The sequence below is a fragment of the Xyrauchen texanus genome, chromosome 12, assembly GCF_025860055.1.
Source record: "Xyrauchen texanus isolate HMW12.3.18 chromosome 12, RBS_HiC_50CHRs, whole genome shotgun sequence".
Taxonomy (NCBI): Eukaryota; Metazoa; Chordata; class Actinopteri; order Cypriniformes; family Catostomidae; genus Xyrauchen; species Xyrauchen texanus.
Window position 1 is genome coordinate 34,917,209 of NC_068287.1, and position 25,196 is coordinate 34,942,404.

General features: G+C 41.0%; 1 protein-coding gene across 3 annotated transcripts in view; it reads right to left on the reverse strand.

The window, feature by feature from the left end:
• Positions 1-9,670, reverse strand: part of LOC127653181 (double C2-like domain-containing protein alpha) — a 42,337-nt gene extending 32,667 nt beyond the window's left edge. Inside the window, exons 1-2 of one of the 3 annotated variants that reach the window (XM_052139759.1) lie at positions 9,534-9,670; positions 2,439-2,761 (exon numbers count right to left, since the gene is read on the reverse strand). In XM_052139759.1, coding sequence (XP_051995719.1) covers positions 2,439-2,757 — 319 coding nt within the window. In that variant the 5' untranslated portion in view covers positions 2,758-2,761; positions 9,534-9,670. Of the gene's footprint in view, positions 1-2,438; positions 2,818-6,011; positions 6,076-9,533 lie in introns of those variants that run through there. The other 2 variants (XM_052139761.1, XM_052139758.1) reach the window with 2 other exon arrangements.
• Between the last annotated feature and the right edge of the window lie 15,526 nt (positions 9,671-25,196).

Sequence of the window (25,196 nt, forward strand, 5' to 3'; positions counted from 1 at the left end):
CCCATCCTGATGGTTGATGTAAACATTAACTGAAGCTCCTGACCCTTATCTGAATGATTTTATGCACTGCACTGCTGCCACACGATTGGCTGATTAGATAACCACATGTATAGGTAGGTGAACACGTGTTCCTAATAAAGTGCTCAGTGAGTGTATATTTAAACTATTTGAATTTAATTCAACATGATCACACGGGAAGTCGGCATGCTGTATCTGAAAGTTTCGGTTCCCTAGGATCGACAACATTATGTCGACTCACTGACATGCCCCATCTCCCATCGGACATATTTGGAACAGCTCAACAACAATTAATTTCCCTTGTGGCATGAATGATAGCGTGTTGTGTCAGTTGCATGGGAGACCACAGTTAAATCCCCATTCAAACAAGGAAGTAATCTCATTTGTATAAAAAATCATGACCGTGATAAGGAGGTTGCATATTTATCCCTAACATAGCAATTTTGTCTCTTCTAATGGTTAAGGTTAGATTTGGGTTTTGGTTGGGGGGTAGATTAAATAAAATAAGCATTTCTCTTCACCGTTTCACACCCTGTTCAGCTGAAAACAATTATTTTTACAACTGGCTTCTGATGACCTCTCCTAGATATAAATGGATGTCACACTTGTTTATATACTCTGAAACACTTACAGCTTTAGCCTTTTGGAGGCAGTGTTTACAAATTCAGTCAACGTATACCGATTTCGGCTAAAGAAAAATTGCCACACACTTGCCGAATTTAATGTGAGATCAGGCTGATTTAATTACATCTGTAGGTACATTATTAACCTTTACCCCTAATCATTAACCTTAACCTAAACCTACCCCATCCCTTACCCTAAACCCTAACCCTAAATTAAACCCTACCCCTACTCCTATATCTACCAGTACCTCAATCTCAGAAATGGCAAATGCAAATCTTGTGAACATTTTGTAGAAAAACATGTAGTTACACAATAAGTACATTGTATTGTGTGCATTTTAATGTTAGTACGTAGAAGTTAAAGGCACCTTATATAAAGTGTGACCAAATCATCTGTTGTGTATTTTATTCTTGATGTCTGATGAAGGCTCTGCTAGAGGTAGAAATGTCATGTTTTTAACCTAATAAAAATGAATGAACAGATAATAAAAAGTATTTATCTACATGGAGCAAGTGCTACACCTCCCATTTCAAAGGCTGGGCCAATGTGGGCATTCAGTGTATTTATATGTTGATTTGTATTATTAAGGCATGGTAAACAAATTATTGTTAATATCGTGCAATGGGCTTCCAATGGCGAAAAATATACCCTTGTGAATTTTGCATGGAGTTCAAGTTTGGTGACAGCCGAATTTGCCTTGTTGACCAATACCAAGTTGCTTGGTTTGGCAGTGAACTCTGTATGGGTGGTGCTTCGTACACAGCTACACTGAATATTTACGATGAACATGGTAACCATTTTAGAGGCAAATTTATTTTTAACTCTACAAGAGAATAAAGTGCAGCATTAAAAGTGTCTGCTTGGCAATTTCAAATTGTGACAAATTGAGTCTGATATAAAAAAGGTGATTGGGGCAAAATCTTTGCCAAATTATTTTTTGTGGCCTGAGTGGCACTAAAAGCAAGTTCAATTTTCACCCAAACAGATGAGGTTTTTAAAGTTAATGTTCTATTGAGTTTTAAACCAACAAAACATACCTTACTACCTTAAACCTAAACCTAACTGTATGTTATAACAGCAAATATAGGATCAAAAACAGATGAGGTCCTTAAAGTTAATGCTCTATCGAGTAAATAAACACAACCTACAATACCTCCTTACCCTAAATCTTAAACATAAACCTAACAGATAGTGTCATAAAAAGCAAATGTGAGATGAAAAACACAATTGCTGAAGCAACCGCATCATTTTGTGGAGCTGCTATGACCCTTTCAGAGCTGCCCTCTTAGGACTCGTACCATGGTGCTTTGAATTGAAAGTTCAACGGTCTATCAGTTGAGTTACTGTGCAATTTAATCGTACCCAAACAAGCTTCTATATGTAGTTTGTAGTGTAATGCAGATGTTAAACTGTATCGCCTTACAAGTCATTAATGCACTATAGTAAAAGTGTTAAAATGTCAAAAGAAAGCATTGTGTGAGGAACAGGGTGAAAAATCTGGAATTAAACATTTAAAGGATTAAAAGTCATTGTTGTACTGTCTCTAGTGCGCATTTCATCAGGAAACTGCAGCAATATGTACAACGAGGCACAGAAAAATCATTTTGCCAAAATATAGTTATAGTTATGTGATTCTATGAGACCAGGATGGTGACAACATGCAGCACCATTTGAAACATGTTGTCAAAAAAGATCAAGGTGCGTAAATTCACTGATGTGTGACTATGATGAATAAGATGTCTCCATTGGATTGAGTGTGTGAAGTTATTCATCAACAGGTAGTAGTCATGACTTACTGCAATCATCGCTGTCTGAACTGCAGATGTCCACTGATGTCTCAATGCTGCTGGTTGCTGACAGAGTCCCACCCCCTCCTCTTGCCCCTGCCTGCAGAGGGGACAAGAGACCTCCACTCGTTACCCCAGAGGCTCCACCTCCTGGACTGAGAGACAATGGAGAGGCAGCAGGGTTAGAAGACACAGGCTCAGCGGTTGGGGAGAGTCGGGGGAAATAGGCAGAGATCTGTCTAATTGGTCGGATGGGGCCAGGACAGACGTCTATGGCCATGTGTTCCTGGATGGAGATGGTGAGCTTTTTTCCCTTACGCACCGTCATAGAGCTAAAACACAGAGAGAGAAAGTTATTTTGCTGCATATTAGCCAGCAGATACTTTTCATGCAGAGAGACTTAAAGTATTTAAGCATTTGATATACAAGCACAATCCCCCCTGGAGCCACCTGTTCTTAAGTGCCATGCTTTATCACAATGGGGATAGATTTGGGGAGCAACCAGCCAAAGTCCATAACCATCAGGCTACCACTACTTAAAGGAAGAGTTCACTGGACTATGAAAATTATTTTATCACTTACTCACCCAAATGTTGATCTAAACCCATATGTCTTCCTTTCATCCGTGGAAGTAAAAAGATGATGTTAGGCAAATTTTTAGGGACTGTCTTCCCCAGTCACCACTTTCAATGCTTCTTCATTTTCCAACCAATGTAGGCTTTCATTCTGCCTAACATCTCTTTTCATGTTCCGTAGAAGAAAGAAAGACATATGGCTTCCTAAACAACAAAAGGGTGAGTAAATGATGACAGACTTTTGAATTTAGATTGAACTATCCCTTTAGAATAGAATTAGACAGCAAAGATAGGACTGAAGTCAAGATGTTAGTAAGTGCAGTTTCATTTGGAGAGATTCCCATGCAATGAACTGCCCCAGCAGAAATTCACTATAAATACTGTAGCTTGAAGTCACTTGCTTTTCCATTAAATGCTTTAAGGCTTAGATCATGTGTTAAAGATTGACAAATACAAGAGGGCTTCTGTATTTTACCCAGAGACCTTTTGATCTGCAATCAGGAAGGAAATATAAGATTAATGGAGTTGCATAAAAGTGTGGACAGTTAGGCCACTTCCAGACTAATACGTTTTCGTTTGAAAATGCTTCTTTTTCTCTATGTTTTGACCTACCGTCCACACTGAGATGACATTTTTGACAGCAAAAACTGAGCTTTTCGCTATCCTTGTGTTGTGGTGTAGACAGGGAAAATGGAGATATCTGAAAACGATGACGTATTTGTTGCCAGGTGACGCAGTCATGTGATTGTAACGCCACTATTCACTTTGATATCGGTTTTAAAGATAAATGTTACTTTGTACAACCATCACATTGCATTCCTTCAAAGGTGACGGGAAGTTTATGGAAATAGATTGCTGTCCAGTGACGGATCATGAAGACAATTGCATTTCAGACTGTACATGGAATGGAGATTTTTGCATGTAAGGGGATTTAAGCATTTTCAAACGTTTCAGTGTGGATGAGAAACTTTTGGAAAATGCTTGTAAATGGCAGTGTGGGCAGAGACCTTTTCAAAAATGAAAACGCATGATAGATGTGGACCTAGCCTTAGAAGCAATGATCTAGAGACCAGGAGCAACACTATTTCTATTTAAACCGATCAACTCTTTATTGAGGTTTATGTGTTATACAGAAATAAACATACGAGTTAGAACTTTGCTGAGTGGAGCAGAAAACAACAGTACTGGTGCAATAGGCTAGAGGCTGTGAACATGAGTGGGTGAGTCAGGAAAGCGGGAAGATAGAGGTTCAAAGTCGGGTGGTAAGAGAGTGGGTGTTTAGATGCTGTGACTTAAAAAGTTTGCACTGAGCTCAAGCTTTAAGCACAGGCCAACTAAGCTCTGTTCTGATTTATTTAGAAGTTGTGAGCAAAAATCTATGCTTTTTGCCAGAAGCAGTGCTTGGAAAGCTGTGCTGATTTCCTCTCCCCCACAGAGCCGTAATCTAAACCACCCTCAGGCTCTGAGATAGTCTGTCATATTCAATGCAAATTGAATCCATAGTTAAGCCTTTGTGTCTTCTTTTTTTAATTAAAGACATTGTTCCAGAGACTTGTACTCTTAACCAAAACCTTGTTTGTTTTTGTTTTTGACAGACCTGCCACATAATTATTTTATCTGTAACACCTCCGCAGACTGGCATATCGCCTGAGATGAATTGACCTGCTTTGTCAAAACTGTTTTAAATAGATGGACCTGTGTGCTACAGCAATGTTTAATTCAACCTTCAACCTGCTCTTCTTGCCTCCAATGTGAGCTGGAAACTGAGCTGAGGAATCTAAATAGATACTAATTAAGGTTTACCATCTCCAGCTAGCACTTTGCTTAAATCACTTTTGGAACCTGGCAAATGGAGCCACTCTACCAGAGTATAGACCACAAAATATTAGTTTTAAGAGTAAGTGAGCTGGAACGGCAAAAGAATGGGAAATATTTTGAAGGCTGAAAGAGAGAGAATGAGTGTGCAATTCGTCTTATTTGCATGGGCACACTTGAGATGCAAATAAAGTTCCCTTGAGGATGTTGCAGGGCATTTGAAAATTAATCCCAGCAAAAATAATTAAGAATAATTTAAATCAGTGAGCACAATTACAAAGACCACAATTTCCTAACAGTTCCTGTGTTTGTAGAGGTTTCAGAAAAGAGAGTTGGAGATAAAAACTCTGAAAATGGCAGATGGAGGGGATCCTTACAAAAAATATGCTTTGTCGGTACTATGGTACAGTGATTGTATTGATGATAATACCATGGTAGGCCTACTTTGATATTTACCATAGTTCTCATTGGTTACTATAACCATATACCATGGCATTCAAATAATACTCTCTCACTTACAAGAAGACTATGGTACGTATCCAAACAAAAATGGCATTACCATGGTACATTTTGTGAGTGGTCAGAGGGGGGGGAGAGAGGACTAGAGACACATTTCCCTACTTAAAGAGTAGAAACTTCATGAACTAGGCCTAAGCTGGTTTGCTGTTTTTAGCTGGTTCAAGTGCTCAAAACCTCTTTAAAACCAGACCTGACCAGGTTGAAAGACCAGCTAATAGTAGTTAAGACCAGCTGCTTTAAAATAGTATAGACCAGTTTAGACCTGCTGGTCTAGCTGTTCTACAAATGGTTTAGATGGTTTTCAAGTTTGACCAGCTAACAAGAGCTCTAAACTAAAGCCAGCCAACCTGACCAGGGCCGTATCAAGACATTGTGGTGCCCCTGGGCACTATACCTCAAAAGGCCCCCTCCCCCCCCAAAAAAAAAGTTTGATCACGCGCGCGCACACACAAACACACACACACTCCAGCATTGCAATCTTGATCAGACTGTTCATTATGCGAAATAGAGCGATATGTATCGCTATTTAGTTTTATTTATTTTTATACCGTGTATTCTCCGTGTAAATTCGTGCACCGAGACGTGACGCCCGTACCGTTTCGGTTCAATACGAATAACTTACATGTACCGTCCCACCCCTAATATTTATCTTCATTAATGTCCTCTTCCTCACCCGAGTCTTCCTCGCTCCTGTCTCCCCCAAGGACAAGGAGAATATCCTCATTCGCCTGGCGGTCATCGCCGACGCCCTGACTAACATTAACAGCTGCTGCATCTCCCCCGCTAGCAGCGCCAGAGGTGTCAGACTTAGTGCTGCTGGTGTCTGCAATTCCCGTGTTCTCCCAAAAAACTAGTGATTTAACAAAAAATTTGTCGATCCCTGGAACATTTTTTATTGTAGCTAAACGTCTAGCATCCTTCTCTTTCTTTAATCTTCTTTTTGCGTAACCACTCAATTGCCATCTGTCCATTTTGGATTTTGATTCATTTTCTGTAGTAGCCGTTAAAAAAATGACACATTTGCGCGTAATTGTTGTGGACCAACTCAACTGTGACAGATTGGGGAGGGTGGGAGTGATAGTGGTCATGTAATCTTCATTTATTTATAATTTATTATTATTATTATTATTATTGTTAAATTAGTGTTCATAAACAAGTTATGTATGGTCTTTCAAGAATTTCAAGTTAATAATATAACAATTTACGAAAAATATTTTTAAAGCTTGTGTCATGTGGTGCCCCCTAGTGGTTGTGAATGGTTGGTGCCCCTGGGCACTGGCCCAAGTGCCCTTATGGATAATCCGGCTCTGACCTGACCATGCTGGGAGACCAGATAAGACAAGTTTAGACCAGCTGGTCTTCTGATGGTCTAGCTGGTCTCCCAGCCTGACCAGCTGAAAAGTGCTCTTAACACCTCTAAGCTGGTTTGCCGGTTTTAGCTGGTTCAAGTGCTCAAAACCTCTTTAAAACCAGACCTGACCAGGTTGAAAGACCAGCTAAGAGTAGTTTAGACCAGCTGCTTTAAAATAGTATAGACCAGTTTAGATCAGCTTGTCTAGCTGTTCTACAAATGGTTTAGATGGTTTTCAAGTTTGACCAGCTAACAAGAGCTCTAAACAAAAGCCAGCCAATCTGACCATGCTGGGAGACCAGATAAGACAAAGAAGTTTAGACCAGTTGGTCTTCTGATGGTCTAGCTGGTCTCCCAGCCTGACCAGCTGAAAAATGCACTTAACACCTCTAAAAACAGCTAACCAGACCCGCCTGACCAGACTGGTAGACCAGCTAAGACCAGTTTAGACCAGGGGACTTAAGCTGTCAAGATGGTCTCCAAGCTCTAAAACCAGCCAAGACCAGCTGAGGTTAGTAGCCATAGTGTCAAGAGAAGAAGAGAGGAAAGCATGCAGGACACAAACTCTTACTCATTGCTGACCTTTTATGTAATTCTACCCCATTTGTCCAAAAGCACACCAGTGCACATAAAGTACATGCCAAGGCAGTTATTTCTCCTTGCCTATATTTGCTTGTCAATCTAGCAAACTTTCCAGTGTTTGACAGGCATCATTCTGTCTTCACGGTGGTGGCAGGTAAGTTGTCATAATGGCATTGGAGCAGCACAGCTAATGAGATCATGACACATGGACGCTAACAAGATTAGCGATTAGCACACTGCCTTTTTTTTTCTTTTTTTCAGTCTTCAAATTAAATCTCCTCCCACCACCTGCTGTACATAATATGTGTCCATGGTGGTTTATTGAACCAGTTTGTTTCATTATTTATTAAAAAATATATATGTATAATTTGCAAGCAATTCACAGACCTTGACTGAAATCTAAGGATTGTATATACCCTCAGTCTGAGAGGAATGGCATTTTGCATTAAAAACTGTTATTTCACGAAATGAGATTTGTTAAAGAAATGATCCTCGCACATAGAGTAGTAATATCATTTTATCAACTGAAATGTAATTGTATCCTACATTTTAGTTGTCACCTGAATGAGCTTGCTTTGAATGGAAACTGTATGGATTCACTTTAAAACTGATTATATTTTTTAGCAGTGAATTAGAAAGTAGCACAATTTGCTTAGACTTTATCTTGTGCTTCTAATTGTGGGCAACCATAGACCTCATTACAAACACAATCCTTTAGGAACATGTCCCTTTTGAGTTATTTCAGCAGTTGTTTACAAACAATATGGCTAATTCAGCGCTAGTGAAGTCAATCCCACATTAGTCCCCAAAACATAGCAATCATGTTGGTAGTGAACCATCCACTGTTGCAATAAACTTGCAATACCTCGCAAGTTCTGCAATGTGTTGTGGCAGCGTGTACAAGTTCTCTTTTGCCTGCTGTGTGGAATCGGAACTGTGCACATTGCGCACTAGCCCGCTAAACTAGTATAGTCACGAAAAGAATGAAAGTCAGTGCTTGAGATTGGATCACAGCAAGACACGAAGAGGCTGTTGAGAAGACGAGTCAGAGTGTTTGTGTTTGTGTTTGTGTGTGTGTGTGTGTGTGTGTGTGTGTGTGTGGGGGGTGAAGATGTGGGAGTGAGAGGAAGTAATGAGGAGAAATATTCCAGCACTGTAAATTACAGACATGTTTGGCAGTGGGTTGTCACAGTACATTATGACACTGCTGGCTCTTGAAGCTTAACTCACATTATAAAAAAACACTTGATGAGATTTGGACTGTTGTCAACATATTCACTAGCTGATGAAATAAACTTAGAGTTAAACTAAGCTGCAAATACTTTAACACATGTATCTGGGTATACCAATCTGTTTCACTCACCATGTCTTCTTTTGTATAATTCAAATGTTCCTTAAAATTCTTATTGAGTTCTGAAATGCTTATGCCTGGAGGGGCTAAATCTGTTTAAGCTTACCCTTTTTTTGTTTCTATCCATCTATCTATCTATCTATCTATCTATCTATCTATCTATCTATCTATCTATCTATCTATCTATCTATCTATCTATCTATCTATCTATCTATCTATCTATCTATCTATCTATCTATCTATCTATCTATCTAACTCTCACTTGTGTCTTACAGTGGTATCTTGTTATCTTTTATTCACACAAGATCAAAGATCCTGATGAGAAGCACATCACCGTTTCACATTCAGTCATTGTGTCACTCAGACACTGATAAATTACCAGAGAGAGAGAGAGAGCAGTCCACATCACACATTTTTGTGCAAGATCTTCAAAAGCAGAAAACACATGCACAGTATCTCATATCATAGTATCACTAAGTGTCAGATTGCTGCACATTTCTTCTTTTAGAATGCAGAATATTCTCTCCATCAAAAGTTACGATTATTCACACACAAAAAAAACTAAAAAAAACAAAAACTGTGGGGGTGGGGGTGGGGGGGGGGGTGCAGGAAGATAGCAAAAATGTTGATGGCATACGTACATGAGTACTTTAATAGTTAACACAGAATGAGTAACAAGCGGTAAACTTAATGTGAATTTTAATTTCCAAACATATTCAAGCAAAAAAGCAACAAAGGGTTAACATTGGAAAGTCTAATTAACAGACAGAGAGAAAGGGAGGGAGGGGTTAAGAAAGAGAGGTACAAACAAATAAAGACAAATAGGAGAACACACCAGGAGATTAAATCACAGCACAGATTATAAAAGGAAGTTTGAGGAAAGGATGAATAAGCAAGATACTTTTTCTTACCTCTGATTGTGTGAGTGTGAAAGACTCCCTCATAAACAAGTGAATTCCAAAGCACAGGGTTCTGCACTAACAGGTGGTGCAAGAGAAAGAGATAGAGAAAGGGAGAGAGGAAGAGAAGGGGAGGAGGGGGAGGCAGAGACACAGAGAGAGAGAGAGAGGAGAGGCAGAGATGGAAAGGAATGAGTATTTAGCATAACATCAAAGAATCTATAGGATTACACATGCTGAAATATGAAGAAAAGGAGGATTAGAAGAGAGGGAGGGAAAAAAATGAGAAATTTGTTAGAATGCGTGAGCAGGAGAAACGGTGGGATAGATAGACTGCGAGAGAGACAGTGTGTGTTTGGAGTGATCTTTTATTATAATGTGCTATAATTTCACTTTTTACATGATCACTAATTCTGTTTCTTTTGGGTACTTTTTCTGGTTGTTATTCCAGCATAAGCTATCCTTCTCTCTCTCTCTCTCTCTCTCTCTCTCTCTCTCTCTACTCTCTCTCTCTCTCTCTCTCTGTCTTTCTACGCAATTGTTTTGCAATATAATTTTTGTCTACATGCATTAATCTTTACTATCTACATTAATTAGTGGGGCTTCTTTATCAGTGACTGTGTGTGTGCGGGTCAGGTTTTGCCTACATTGTTAACAGCAGCCAGCAGTCACGTGATGAAAACCGCATAATAAGTATGCTATGTCTCTTTTTTTTTTTTTAGGTATAATACAAAGATTTGTATGGCCTTTTTTTGGCTTTTTAATGGGATAGGGAAAGTAGAGAGGTAACAAGAAATGAGAGGGAGAAGTGTGGGAATGGGATCAGAAATGGACCTCATGAGACTCGAACTGAGGTCACCCGTGATGCATCAGCACCACATGTCATGAGCACAGCCTGCTAGGCTGTATCTCTGGCAAGTGTCCAATGTCTTAATGAAAATGTAAAAATGTACAGGTTTCAGTCAGGGTTAGGTTTAGGTGTAAGATTAGGGAATACAAATAAATCTTTAGCTTAGTATGACAACAACTGAGTGCAACAGTCTGGCTCTGGAAGTAAAAATCCCATTCATTTTCTTTAAATGATAACTTAAAAAACTATAAAGACAGTCCTACTGTGAGCTCAGAGGTTGTTAATCAATGATACGTTCTCCTGTTGAAGCCATCAGTCTCCGTTATTTCATTTTCATTTGAAAATAGTTGTTTAGGGGGGCCTGGTAGCTCAGCGAGTAAATGCGTTGACTACCACCCCTGTAGTCACAAGTGACTCCAGCCAGGTCTCCTAAGCAACCAAATTGGCCTACTTGCTAGGGAGGGTAGAGTCACAAAGGGTAACCTCCTCATGGTCACTATTATGTGGTTCTCGCTCTCGGTGGGGTGTGTGGTGAGTTTGCGTGGATGCTGCGGAGAATAGCGTGAAGCCTCCACACACACACACTATGTCTCCACAGTAACACACTCAACAAGCCATGTGATAAGATGCACAGATTGACAGTCTCAGACACTGAGATTCAACTGAGATTCATCCTCCGCCACCCAGATTGCGGCAAGTCACTACACCACCACAAGGACTTAGAGTGCATTGGGAATTGGGCATTCCAAATTGGGGAGGAAAGGGGAGATTTGTTTTTTTTATATGAACTACACTACCCATGATTGTAAAGGTAAACAATCTACCAGTCAGAGAATCGTGGCGAACAAAGTGCGCCAAAAGAGCTCTGCAGCAACCACTCACTCTCATGATGCAAGTGTGATGTTTTCTCTACAATCTCAAAGTATTTATTTATTACAGTATATATTTGCATATATCTAAATATGTTGTTATAAAATTTGAATATATTGTTTATTTAGTTATAATCAACAACTTTAAATGAATAGTTGTATATTTTCCATAGTTTTTAATTTGATAACATCATTCATAATGCATCATAGGATTCTAGTTCATTCCCTCATGAAAGATGTTAAGTACACTTAGTCTTTTTGTCAGATTTCACATATTATTTTGCTTCAAATTAGGGCTGGATCTAGGGGGTTGCTGAGGTGGGGTTTGCCCCCCAAATTATCCCTATGCCCACCCAAGTGTTGCAAAGGGTCGAATTGGATCGTCATGCCGCTAACCCTAACTCTAATGCAATGTGCTGGTACTGAAAAGACGCACATCCACCATTGACAGAATACAAGCACACAACCTCACCACACCCTCTGGGTCGACACCCCTCTGTTATATGGTATTGCCCAACTAATGGAACCGTTCTAGATCTGGGCATGCTTCAAATCAAAGTTTGTAATATTTTAATTCACCTCGTAGCTTGTTGGTTTGGTTCATGGCTTAGAACTGTTTTCTAAGCTATTTTATGAAATCCTCATGGGAAAAATACTTCCGGAACCAAGACGACTGTAAAAGTGGACAATCATTGTTGTACTCAATAGAAGTTTATGTAAAATCCCTACCAGAGAAACGAAAACTATAAATGCAATGTATGCAATACATTGGGGCAGCACACAATGCTTAGGGGTTGGCACGAACAGGTGCTATTGGAGGGAGCTAAACGAAGGCCCACCACATCACTCGCGAAAGGTGAAAACTTTTAGGGCCCAATCTCACTATCACCCCCATATTCTTTTCTGTTAGGCCGAAGAAAGTCTTGCAGATTTGGAACAACATTAGGGTGACTAAATTGATTTTAAATTTTTGGGTGAACTATCCCTTTAAATTTCTGTCTTCTTAGCTGCTATCAGCTCAGTATGTCGCAGTGGTGTAAGGGCTTTCTTTCATAGCACTACAGACACATGTGCCAAGGGCAGCATCTGTCTCACTCTCCCTCCATATAATTTGCTCTAATGATGCCTAATGATACATGCGTGAGAACACATACTCCTACACACACACACACACACACACACTTGCACAATACAATATCAGAAAGCATTGAACACACACACAATCACAGTCACACACTAGAATATTATAATACTCAAACACACTAACACACTCATAAACCCACATGACAATATCAGAATACATTTGAATACACACACACTAAAACACTTCCAAACTGAATTTCATACCCACAGTATACATTTGAACGCAGATGCACTCAATAATACACACATAGACAAAACCATTTTTTAAAAGAGAATTAACTGATCTTCTTCTCTCTTTTAGAAGAACTCTTTCTCCCATCTCTCTCTGTACTCTGTGGGGATTACAGAAGGTCTGTGGTTGAGCACGTTGCCTCAATTCTTTGTTTTACCTCCCTTTATCCTTCCTTTCTCTATGCATTCTACATCTGTCTTCCTACATTTCCTCTCTCTCTCTCTCTCTCTCTCTCTCCCAATTCGTTCCGTCTCTGCCCAAAGTATTTATCTCTTTCTCTGGCACGTGTAGATGCATAAATATGTCTGAGTGAGAGAGAGACAGAGAGAAAGAGAATATTTTGTGTTATATTCCATCACTTTTTTGGTATCATTCTTCATGTTTTATCTCATCACATTGACTGCTCCAACTCTTGAGCAGGTCTGAAGCATAATATATTGGTTCCCCTTTTGAGGCCCAGATGTAATGAAAGCGAAGTGACGCGCCAGGCAGATAGCAGCAGCGATAGCACATAGTAAAGAAAGACTCCTCCTGTCACACGTAGCTGCCCTCTGTATCAATTAACCAGTATCAACCAGTAACACATCCTCTGTACGTGAGCCTTTGTCTAATTAGGTACACAGCGTTCCCGTGGCACTCCATCAGAAAAGGCCTGAGGCAGTTTGGGATTATCGAAGATTGGGATTTCTAGGGGACTTTGGCTGGCTGGGTCTGTGGGACTGGTGTTGTTGTGGTTATGATTAATATTTCATAATGTGATGTGGATATTACTTGATCATTATCACAGGATAGCTTCACATGATTTTCTGAATGACCCTGTCAATGTTAACATTAATAACAGAACAAAACACTCAACAATATGATACTGCTTTTTTTTTTTAGAGCTGTTGTAAAGTGGGTGAAATCTGCCTATGTCTCTAGGTTAGAATTGAAAATAGGGATTTTACCTGTATTTCAACTTTATTGTATAATGAGCAACAAAGGCTTTGGAGCAACCAAATCCTCCTGGGAACATGAAATACATTTTTGTCCTTTAAAGAGGATTTATAGATCATTTTTATTGGAGTCATTATTGTGTGGTTAATTAAAAATGCAATTGTAAAGTGTGCCTTAAATAATTAAATAATATTTGTATTTAGACCCCCAGTGAGCAATCTAAAGGTGACTCTGGCAAGAAAAGCAAAACTCCATTAGATGTTGGTTAATGGAGAAAAATAACCAGGCTCACTGTGGGGGCCAGTAACCTCTCTGGCCTAACAGCATGAATATAATGCCTAAATGAGTTATTCATGTGTAGTACAAGTTATGGTTTATAGTTAGTAAACTAAGTGTTAGGGGCCAATGTTTAAACAACAAGATTATGTATAAACTGTATGATTAATGACTAAAGTCTTAATTAACTGCAGAAGTGCACACAGAGCCAGTCCTTTATTATTTGGCTGATAAAGGCTTTAATTTGCAATTCATTTATTGTCTATTTATTCAATTTTAAGAGTGTAGTCCATGTTTTGACCAAGGTGATGCAGGCAGAGGTCAGTGAGGTGCATCGCAGTTGGACTGGAAGCTTGTTCCAGTTCATATCTGTGAAGTCCATCCTAAGTTCAAGGTTCAGGCAGAGGCCAGAGAAGTATCCCAGGTTTTATAGTAGAAGTTGGCATCATTTCATCCACCGTGAAGTCCATTGTAGTAGACTGAAGTGATATCTGGCTTGCACAGGCTGCAGTTAGTAGTCAAATTGTCAAGTAGTCAAAAACATGATGTCAAATTGTTTCTTGTAAATAAACTTATGCAAAAATCTTTAGAGATTTTTCAAAGCAGAGTATTAGTTTTATTTTATTTGTACTAGAAAGACATGGATTTCTTTTATGTTCTCTGTAAGGGACATCGTTGCATATGCTTTCACCTGTAGGGGAGACACTACAGTTTAATAGAGTAAACATTTTAATTATTATATATTTCAATCAAACTTTGCCAAATAATTACTCAATTTAAAGTGCTTTATTGACATGACGAAATAGTTTTGTATTGCCAAAACAGTCAAATAAAAACTTTTTTTTTTGTCAACTTATGCTAAAACAAAATTGTGTAATAATTCAGAAAGTACAGATTGTGTGCAAAGTTTGGTTAATTTATTGAAGTTTACAGTTCTCTTACGAGAGGTTCTCTCGTATTGCGTAAGTTAGCCAAGCCGCATCTGCTCTGCATTCCATGGCCGTTTTACAGATCCTCCAGGCAATGAATCTCTTCATGCCTCGTCACGCTAGCTCCTCTGCAGGCCGCCCACGTGACCAGCCTCCTGCATGAGCCTCTTCACAGCGCCCAGCTCAGCAAAGCCAGACTTCTCAGCGTCGACAGGGCGGCCGCCCTAGAATGCGCTCAGACAGCCGCCGCAGACCACCGCCCCCCTGCGGGCCTCGGCCTAAGATTGCGCTGAAACCTGAGCAACCGAAGTCCTCCTAGCTTTGTTAAGGAAACGACGGCTCAGTCCCGCCGCGGCCGGACCACCGTCAAAGCTTCGCCCCCTGTCAGTCCCCTTCTCTCAGGCTACTGCAGTGGTGGATTCAGCAGCCAACAAGCCGGTGATATTGCCCGCTTGCCTGCACTCAAATGCCGTTTTCACGGCAAACAAAAGAAATTTTGTGAAAAGCAAACAGGCCTTATGTGTAGAAAATATGCCCACAATCCAGTGCTCACCCCTACACACAAGCATTACACTTCCCGTGTCCCTATCAGAGCCCACTCACATAAAGCAGGCACAGCCAGCTCGAGTGTTAGAGCCCACGAATCCGTGCGCGCGCCCCTTCTCTGCCCGCTCTGTCACACGGCCAGCAAACACCTCTCTGTATGCAAGTCCCATGCCCGTGACTATGCTCGCGCATCACTTCACAGATGTGACTCTTTCCCCATTCACCTCAATCGGGAAGTCACTCACAGAACAGCCTGTCCCTGCTGTCTGCGAGCAGTCATGCATAAGCACAGTAAGCGCGCTCACACATTCTGTTCAGCTCGCTGTGTGCGGCAATCAGGGCGACTTGGCCATTCACCCTCTAGTGTTACGCTTCAAAGCGTGGAAAGCTATCCCAGGGATATCCAAATGAGTGTTAAGCACAATAAAACAGGGCTATTTGCTACAGTTCGATCGCCACCCTCCCCGCTTCAGAGCGCGGCTCGAAACTACTGTGAACACGGAAGCAGCCTGCATGCTTCGTTCAGAAATAGCAAACCTTCTGTGCAAAAGGGCCATAGAGAGAGTGCCACCTTCTCTGAGCGAGTCGGGGTTTTACAGCCGTTATTTTCTTGTCCCCAAGAAAGACGGCGGCCTCAGACCAATATTAGATCTCAGGGTTTTGAACAAGGTGCTCGCAAAAAGACAGTTCAAAATGCTTACAATCAGGAAACTCCTCGCGCATGTGCGCCAGGGGGACTGGTTTATTTCTCTCGATCTGAAAGATGCCTACTTTCAGATTCAGATAAATCCCCGTCACAGGCCATTCTTGAGATTCGCCTTCGACGGCCAGGTTTATCAATACACTGTCCTTCCGTTCGGCCTGTCTTTAGCACCCCGTACTTTCACGAAGTGCATGGATGCGGCGCTCGCACCCCTGCGGAGTCAGGGCTTGCGAATTCTGAACTATTTGGACGATTGGCTGATTTTGGCACAGTCACATACGGAACTTCTGTCTCACAGGACAGTTCTCCTCAGTCATCTGAACAGTTTGGGTCTTGCAGTCTATTGGACCAAGAGCTCACTACAGCCCAGTCAGGCAATTTCCTTCCTTGGAATAGAACTAGACTCCATGGCGATGACGGCTCGCTTATCTACACAGCGCGCGCGCCGTGTTCAGCGACTAGCCGCGTCCTTTCAGATTAACAGCCTCACGCCTCTGAAAAAATTTCAGAGAATGCTAGGTTACATGGCCTCAGCCGCAGCAGTACTTCAGCTGGGCTTACTGTGCATGCGCCCGTGCGTCTCGCCGGGCTTGGGCCACGGGCCGCCAGCCGATCAGAGTGACTCAGACCTGTATCTCAGCTCTGCAGCCCTGGGCAGTGGCCGAATGGTATCAGCGGGGAGTGACGATGGGAGCTGTATCTCGCCGAAAAGTCATCTCGACAGACGCGTCCAACACGGGTTGGGGTGCGGTCTGTGAGGGCTCTCCGGTTTTTCGCCTATGGTCAGTTCAGGAAAAGCTCCTTCACATAAATTGTCTGGAAATGATAGCGGTCGAGTACGCGCTCGTGCGCTTCCTCCCGGTCATTCAGGGTCACCACGTCCTGGTCCGTTCGGACAACAGATCTGTGGTATCCTATCTAAACCGTCAGGGCGGTGTCAGATCCAGGAACCTCTTCCATCTGACAAAACGCATACTGAGTTGGTCCCAGTGCCACCTGCGCTCGCTGAGGGCGACGCACGTGCCAGGCCACCTGAACGACGGCCCAGACAGACTGTCCAGAGACAATATTTCCCCAGGGGAATGGTCCCTGCACGCTCAAACAGTCCAGAAGTTATGGAGTATATTCGGCAGAGCAGAGATAGACCTCTTTGCGTCAGAAGAGAACTCTCACTGCCCAGTATTTTTCTCGAAAAGCGAGGACGCGCTGGCCCAGGACTGGCCCAACCGCCCGCTTTACGCCTTCCCTCCCGTCTCGCTATTGCCACAGGTAATGCAGAGGATCAGGGAAACGCGTCACTCGGTGCTCCTCATAGCCCCGAGAATCAGACATGGTTCCCGGAGCTTACGCGGCTGTCAGCCCCGTGGCCCATTCCAGTGAGAGCAGACACGATCTGGCATCCCCACCCAGAGCGCTGGGCGCTGCACGCGTGGGTGATCAACGACTACCCGTCGCTTTGCCAGAAGGAGTAATAAACACTATCATACACGCTAGAGCCCCTTCCACGAGAAGACTCTATGCGTCCAAATGGTCTGTGTTTTCAAAATGGTGCACCGACAGAGACCTGGACCCACGGACATGTGGGGTGTCGTTGCTGCTCGTGTTTTTACAAGAGCTGCTGGATAAGGGCAGATCCCCATCCACGCTCAAAGTGTATGTGGCGGCCATCGCGGCGTTCGCTGAACCCCTGCACGGCCAGTCACTGGGAAAAAATGAGCTGGTCATCCGCTTCCTCAGGGGAGCTAGAAGGATGAACCCCCGCGCCCCCCATCGGTTCCTATCTGGGATCTTTCCGTAGTTCTCGAAGCTATGAAAGCCCCCCCTTTCGAACCGCTTCAATCCGTGGATTTGAAATACCTTTCACTCAAAACCGTTTTTCTGACTGCCCTGTCATCAGTTAAACGTGTGGGAGACCTTCACGCGCTGTCTGTCAGCGCTTCGTGTCTTGAGTTTGGACCAAGTGACTCCAAGGTCATTTTAAAGCCTAGACAAGGCTATGTCCCCAAGGTGATTGGTACTCCTTTCAGAGCACAAATCATTTCCCTATCGGCGCTGCCAGCATCCGATAGCGAACGCAACGCCAATCTCCTTTGCCCAGTCAGAGCACTGAGATTGTATACTGCGCGCTCCGCCTCTTTCAGACGCTCTAAGCAGCTTTTCGTTTCGTTCGGAGGGCGCACCAAGGGTTTCGCCGCCTCGAAACAGACACTGTCTAGATGGATAGTGGACGCTATTGCTGCTGCGTACGCGTCAAAAGACCTACCATGCCCATTAGGCATTAGGGCTCACTCCACTAGAGGCATGGCCTCCTCGTGGGCATGGTCCAGCAGGATTTCCATTCACAACATATGTGTGGCAGCGGGCTGGGCTTCCCTCTCCACCTTTGTCAGATTTTACAATCTGGAAGTGCCCGCCCTGCAGGCGAAACTACTAGTGGTTTAATACGCTACAGCTCCCCTGGTGAGCTGCACTGATGGGACACATTCCACACAGACTGGCACCGCCGCTCTGTCTTTTCCTTCCCACTATGTGCTTATGTATTACACACACACTGGCCCACACTCTTGCCGGCCAAATGTTATTCCCCCACTCACAAGGGCTCCCCCGGGTCCCCCCCACCCCCGGGGCTCATGCAGTGGATGCTTGGCGCGCACGGCGTTGACAATGGGTTCCCGTAGTGTAAGCTAGCTTACGCAATACGAGAGAACCTCTCGTAAGAGAACGAATCGGTTACCTTACGTAACCTCGGTTCTCTCTAGAAGAGGGAACGAGTATTGCGTAGCCGGCCGTGCTCGCGCCACGAGCGATTTTCGCTTCATTCAATGAAAACCAGGGTTCCAGCCTACAAACTTATGCTTATATGCACTCTAACCACGCCCATTTTGGCGGGCTTTGATACAGTGACGGCGCGGGCGCCTGTCATTGGACGCAAGTTCACTCAAGTTCGTCTATAGGCTGCAGCAGTTGCCACAGAGCAACCTATGAGCTCGCTAGCTAGCCCGCTCAAGGTATGCAGTTGCTGCACTGCGTTGACAATGGATACAAAATTAAGGATAATTTTTTGGCTTCAATATCTCAGAAAAGATTAATCTTTCCCGTAGCGTAAGCTAGCTTACGCAATACTCGTTCCCTCTTCTAGAGAGAACCGAGGTTACGTTAGGTAACCGATTCGATTTCCTGCCAAAGTAATGAAAATTTAATTTTTATAAAATGATCTGAGGTGCACCCAAGGCAGCCTGATTGTAGGCCATCAGTTGAAGGTACTGGGGTTTTGACACAAGGTGAACCGTTTGATTTGTCACAGCTTTTAATGCTTCAAACATTAAATGTCCACCCATGTGGTTAAAATCTGTAAGACTAACTTCCCTGACAGATATATTGACCATGTTACCCTCAAACTTATGCTAATGTAGAACTGTGATCCCGTACTCTTGTAAAGCAATGTTTTTATTTAGGGAAACAAATGAACTGGAAATAAATGTGCTGCATAAAGAACTTCTGTGATGATTAATTAGAATTTTCCAATTTAAATGAGTTTGCTGAATGAGCTTTTCAAATGGAACTGATTCCAAAAACTGAGACAAAGGTATCTCTGCACAAAACAAAGCAGGAGATTCTCATAGGCTCAGCATATTAGGTTGTTTTATCTTAACAGTTTTCTTTTAAATGGTATCGTGACTGAATGAAATAAAGAGATGTTTCAAGGTAAATTTTCAATGTTGTTTAAAAAAAATATATATATCAGAAGCAAGCATTGCGATGGCGGAGGGTTCTTTTGAGTGACAGTGACATTGACACTAACAGACATCAAAGCGATGATGTCACATCCCTTAAACTCAACCTGGCTGTCACCATGGTAATGAGTAGTGCCACAATATAACCAATTGTTTTTGAAGTGCATTAGAATGCATGTCCTTCTCCTCATTTTCTCACTTATCTCTTTTAGTCAATAGGAACTAACATTGAGATTTTACTGAACTCTGTGCATCTGAATTATTGTCTTGTCAGACAGAAGAGGAAGAAAGAAAATGAAAAAAGCATCTTCAAATGTTCAGATGTTTAGATCGGGAAAGGGTGGGGGTGTGTGGGTGTTGATGTAGGGAAAAGGGGGGAGGAGAAGCCAGAAGGGTCTAAGAGCAGTGCACATTCATTTGTATGAAATTAAAACTGGATTGTTATTGTCTCAATTAATTAAGGGCCATTAGAGACTAATAGGGCTGAGTCTCATTATTCCAGCCTAACAGTGTTAACCAGCAGACCGCTGTGGGAGCAGAAAGAAAACAAGCTACATGTGGTGATGGAGAAAGAGAAATTATATTAATTGGTTTATAAATAACATTTAAGAAAGAGCACAGAAGTAAGAAATGGGAAGACCAGACCCAGAAGGTTAACAAAAGACAGGAAGCAGAGTATAATGACGAAGTGGCATTAAAGTAAAAGAATAAACGTGTGTGTTTGCCCATATAATCTTTAAGTTATTAAGGTTAAACTTATTTGGCTTGCTGTACATTGAGAAGGAGCTTGATGAAGCAGCTTCAACTCAAGCTCTGAAGTATCACTTAATCTGGAGATGATTAAGTGGGGCAAGATGCCTAGGGTAAAGGCGGAGTTGGGGAGGTGGAGGGGACACTGGAATCAGCTGAGACAGAAGAGAGGTAGATGGACGCTTATATACTCTGGCTGTTAATGGAAAGATTAGATGGACTCGCTCCTCCCGAAATTACATTTAGGAACTTCAAATATTTATTTGTGTATTAGTGTATTTTACATAATGACTTTATATATCTTGGTATTATTTTAAAATTCACTAATTAGTTCCTCTGTCCACATATATGGACATTAATGTTTATGAAAACTATTTGCTCTAGAAATTCTTTTTTTGTTTGTTTTTGCATGTTTATTAGGTCCTACTAGTTACAAATCAAAAAGGCTAATGGAAAATACACACAGCAGTCAAGCTCTGGTCTCAAGAGGATGAGCCCTTCAATAAATTCAGCTAATACTTACCCCATACATTTCTTGGGTTTTGAAATTCCTTCTTTGTAATACCTTTAGTCTATGTGTATAGCTCACATCAAAGTGTGTTGTTGGAAGGGTGTGGCTTAACGGGTCAGTTCAATGTGTCCTATGAATGTCCAAACAACCCCCCCCACACACACACACACACCAGTTGACACTCACACCAACTCCACAACACATTCATTCTTACTGCAAAAGCAGGGGCCTGCCAGATGTTCTGACTGATGAGACATACTCATTAAAATGTACACAGCAAACACACACACACACACAGTTGCACACCTGTCAGAAGAAGCAGAGTTTCTGACTCCATACATACTCTTTGCATCATCCATCCTCGCCTACACACACATACACAAATATGCACCATGAGAAGAGGTGGTCTACGGGCTCTGTGGTCCCATTTGGAATTTCTAAAGGCTAGTTGCTAGGCAACAAGAGGAGCTTCACCAGTAGTGATTCAATTGTTGGGGGGAGGGGGTTCTGGGGCATGGCCCTTAAAATGGAATCTTTAAAAGTGCTATATAAAGTTCTTGATGTACAGCCCCATTACCCCAAAATGAACATTCTGTCATCATTTACTCACCCTTGTGTTGTTCCAAACCCAAATGCAACATAAAAGGAGACGTTAGGCTAAATGTTAGCCTCAGTCACCTTTCACTTAATTAAATCTTGTTTCCCTATGAAAGTGAATTGAAACCGAGGCTAACATTTTGCCTAACATCTCCTTTTGTGTGTCATGGATGACAGAAAGTCATGTATGCTCAAATCAACATGAAGGATAGTGGTGACAGAATTTTCATTTTTGGATAAAATGTCCTTATAAGAATCTGACTCATTTTAATTTATGCATTCAGAGATTAAGACTATATTTTTATATGCATATTTTGGCATGAACATTTTTAAACATGTGTTAGTGTTTTTTCCAGTAAAAATGGGAAATGAAGAAAAGGAGGACTGCGGATCAGCAGTGTGGGAGAAAGACATAAATGGATTATCTTGTGTTACGGTAAGTGCAAAAAAACAATGTAGGAGGTGTGAATAAAACATACAATTTCTGTCTTTCCAGAATGTATATAAATATAGGCTATATATGTGTTTTGAGCTGGATGAAAATGAAGTTGTATAACTTCTCCTTTCCCTAATTAGTATAATTTCCATCCCTCTCAAACTTAACTTGAGCTCAATTCAGACAGTTTTTCTTTATCTAAGTGGTTATTATTTAATTAGTGCTGCTACAAGGACTCTTTTCGCTGTGTGAGACAGGATATTCTAACATTTAAAGTATGTTGCATAAAAATGTTGCTGGTTTTTTTTCATTAACTGTTTATCTAATAGGCTACTTGTAAACTAAAAGCTTTTTGCTGTCTTCCCAGGCACATTACAGTAAAGCGTGTGTGCTGTTAACAGACATAGTGACTTGGTTCTGTAGTAAGCCATTAGACTCCTGATGACAGTACACTTTACTCTTGACCTTCTCATGTTGATCACATTCAGCGCACGTTGGAAAAAGGACAGAGTTTAAAACTGGTCTACCTACAGTTAATCCCTTGGCCTACATACTGATTACATTTTAATCTAATGCTTTGGTTCTGCGTGCATATCTCTACGTGATGAATTAGCCTAATATAGATCATTAAACATTTATGGAGTCCATTTAAAAGAGCATTCATTGCGCACCATAGGCAAGCAATAAATAAATAAATAAATAAAAGAAAATCTCTTACAGATATGCTTCAGAAACGGCCTGGCGTTTTGATGTTACACTGCCATAATTTTGCATTCCATAATTGTTATTTTTGGTTCTTCTCACATAATTTCTGGTTTTTATATGATATTATACTGTATGACAGCTCATAGTTTTTGCATGAGGAATTATATATGTATTGCATTTCACCCTCTTGTTGAAAAGGCTACAAATGAGAAAATCAGATTTGCTTTGAACTGCTCACTATACTGTGCATGTTTTTCCAGAATGTCCTTAAATGAGATATAGGTGCTTCCGGATAATCCTCTGTGCAAAATTCATTTCTACATCTCATATTCAGACCCATGTCTTTTTACTGCTTCACATTTTCCCTCTTTCTGTCTTGAGATGAGATATACTGTAGCTCTGCAACGATTTCATGTTGCTGTGACAGATGTTTTCACCTAGATTTTGTTTTATGTGTCAGACACATGAAAGACTAGCAGCTATATACTAGGTCAACTGGACGGGACTTGTTATCACTTTGGCACATTGTCATTATTTCACTCAATTCCTATAATAAAGTGGTATGTGTGCAGAAATTGAATTCGCACATTTCTCAAATTTCCACCCAAATTTCTAATTACTTACTAATCGCGACTAAGGAGGTTACCCCATGTAACTCTACCCTCCCTAACAACTGGGACAATTTGGTTGCTTAGGAGACCTGGCTGGAGTCACTCGGCACATCTTGGATTTGAGCTCGCAACTTCAGGTGGTGGTAGTCAGTGTCAATACTCGCTAAGCTACCCAGGCCCCCCGTGAAAATATGAGTTTAAATGTATTTCAAGGTGCATGTAAACTTACTACTTACTTTAACTATACATTATGTCATTGTATCACTCATGCAAACAGGCTTTATCATACAGATTAAAATGTACATTAAATCCCACAGCTTTATTTTTGTGTCAAATCTTAAAGGGCAATGTGGATGCAGGGCAAAGAAAAATCTTAGTTTAAAATTATGGAAAGGTTTACTTTATTAAAAAGCATTTTTTAAAATATAGTACCCTTAAAAACACCAAAAATGGTCACAAAGTACACAATCATCGTAAACATATCGGTTCCCCTGAACAGGTGTTCATCCAGCAGGGCCCACCCCACCAAAACCCTCCACTTCACAAGTCAGAGGACACCGAGCCTCCTGCCACTCATTTTGTTTCAACCCTGAGGCTTAGGTTCCAGAGTAATTCCTACTGTAGTCCCATGCCCGTTTCTCACAGAGACACCTGTGGTCGGTTGCCAGTTATAGCCGTCCGATTGAATCTATAAAGTCAGACATGAGATTCAATTAACATTTAAGTGCATTTTGTTAATAGAGAAGACATAGATTTGCCAATTTATGGGCCATTCACAACAAACGTGTTTTACTACTGCTTTTCTATGTAAACGTGCTCTAGACAGATATTTTTAGATGCTGTGTCAGGTTTAAAAGATAAAAAATGTCAGTCGTTTTAATGGTTTAAAAAAAAAAAAACAAGCTTCAGTAAAAAAACGTTAATTGGTTAAAGGGTAGTTACCTTAACATATATAGTAAAAAAAATTATATATTTTAACAAGACAGTATTTGTAATTTTACAGTAAAATATACCATTTTACTAAAACAAAAAATGTATATGAAAAAAAATGTTCAGAATACATGTTCTTTTTATGGTAAGCTACTGTTGTAAAATATTATGGTCGAAAACAAAAATCAGGCATTCCTGAGTCTCTGCGTGACCAATCACGTTTCATTTTATTTTATGTGAATGGTTGTTTCTTCATTTTTCATGTCAGTTATATACATTGGGATGTTCAGTTTCTTCATTTTTCATGTCAGTTATATACATTGGGATGTTCAGTTTCTTCATTTTTCATGTCAGTTATATACATTGGGATGTTCAGTGTTATGTTTTATGTACTTAAGCTAATGTTTATTGCATTTTATTTAGTGTCACATGGGCAGTGTTGGTGTAATCGTAGTGTAATGCATAACATTTACAAATTTTGTAATCAGATTACGGTTACTGACTTTCAATTAATTTCATTACTTTCTAAGTACATTATTTATGTACAATACATTCATTATAGCCCTGTAACGAGTCATTGTGAAGGAGAAATGTGAGGTGCTCAGTGTATGACTTGTGTTTAACAATGAACAAGGATGAAATATAGACATTATTTTGAATTTGTTGAGCAGAAAAGTGCTTTAGAAAGTAACAAATAAAGTAATTAGTAATGTAATTAAATGTTTAATGAAGTAATTAGTAAAGTAATCCGATTACACTTTAACTGTCATAATTAGAAATTCGTAGTGGATTTCTATTGCTATACTGCATGTGTAAGGAACACTGTGCAATGTCTATACTCACTGGTCATTGCTCCTGGAAGGGCCACTTGATGAACTTTGTCATCATGTATAGTTCCAGAAGGTTAGTATATCAAG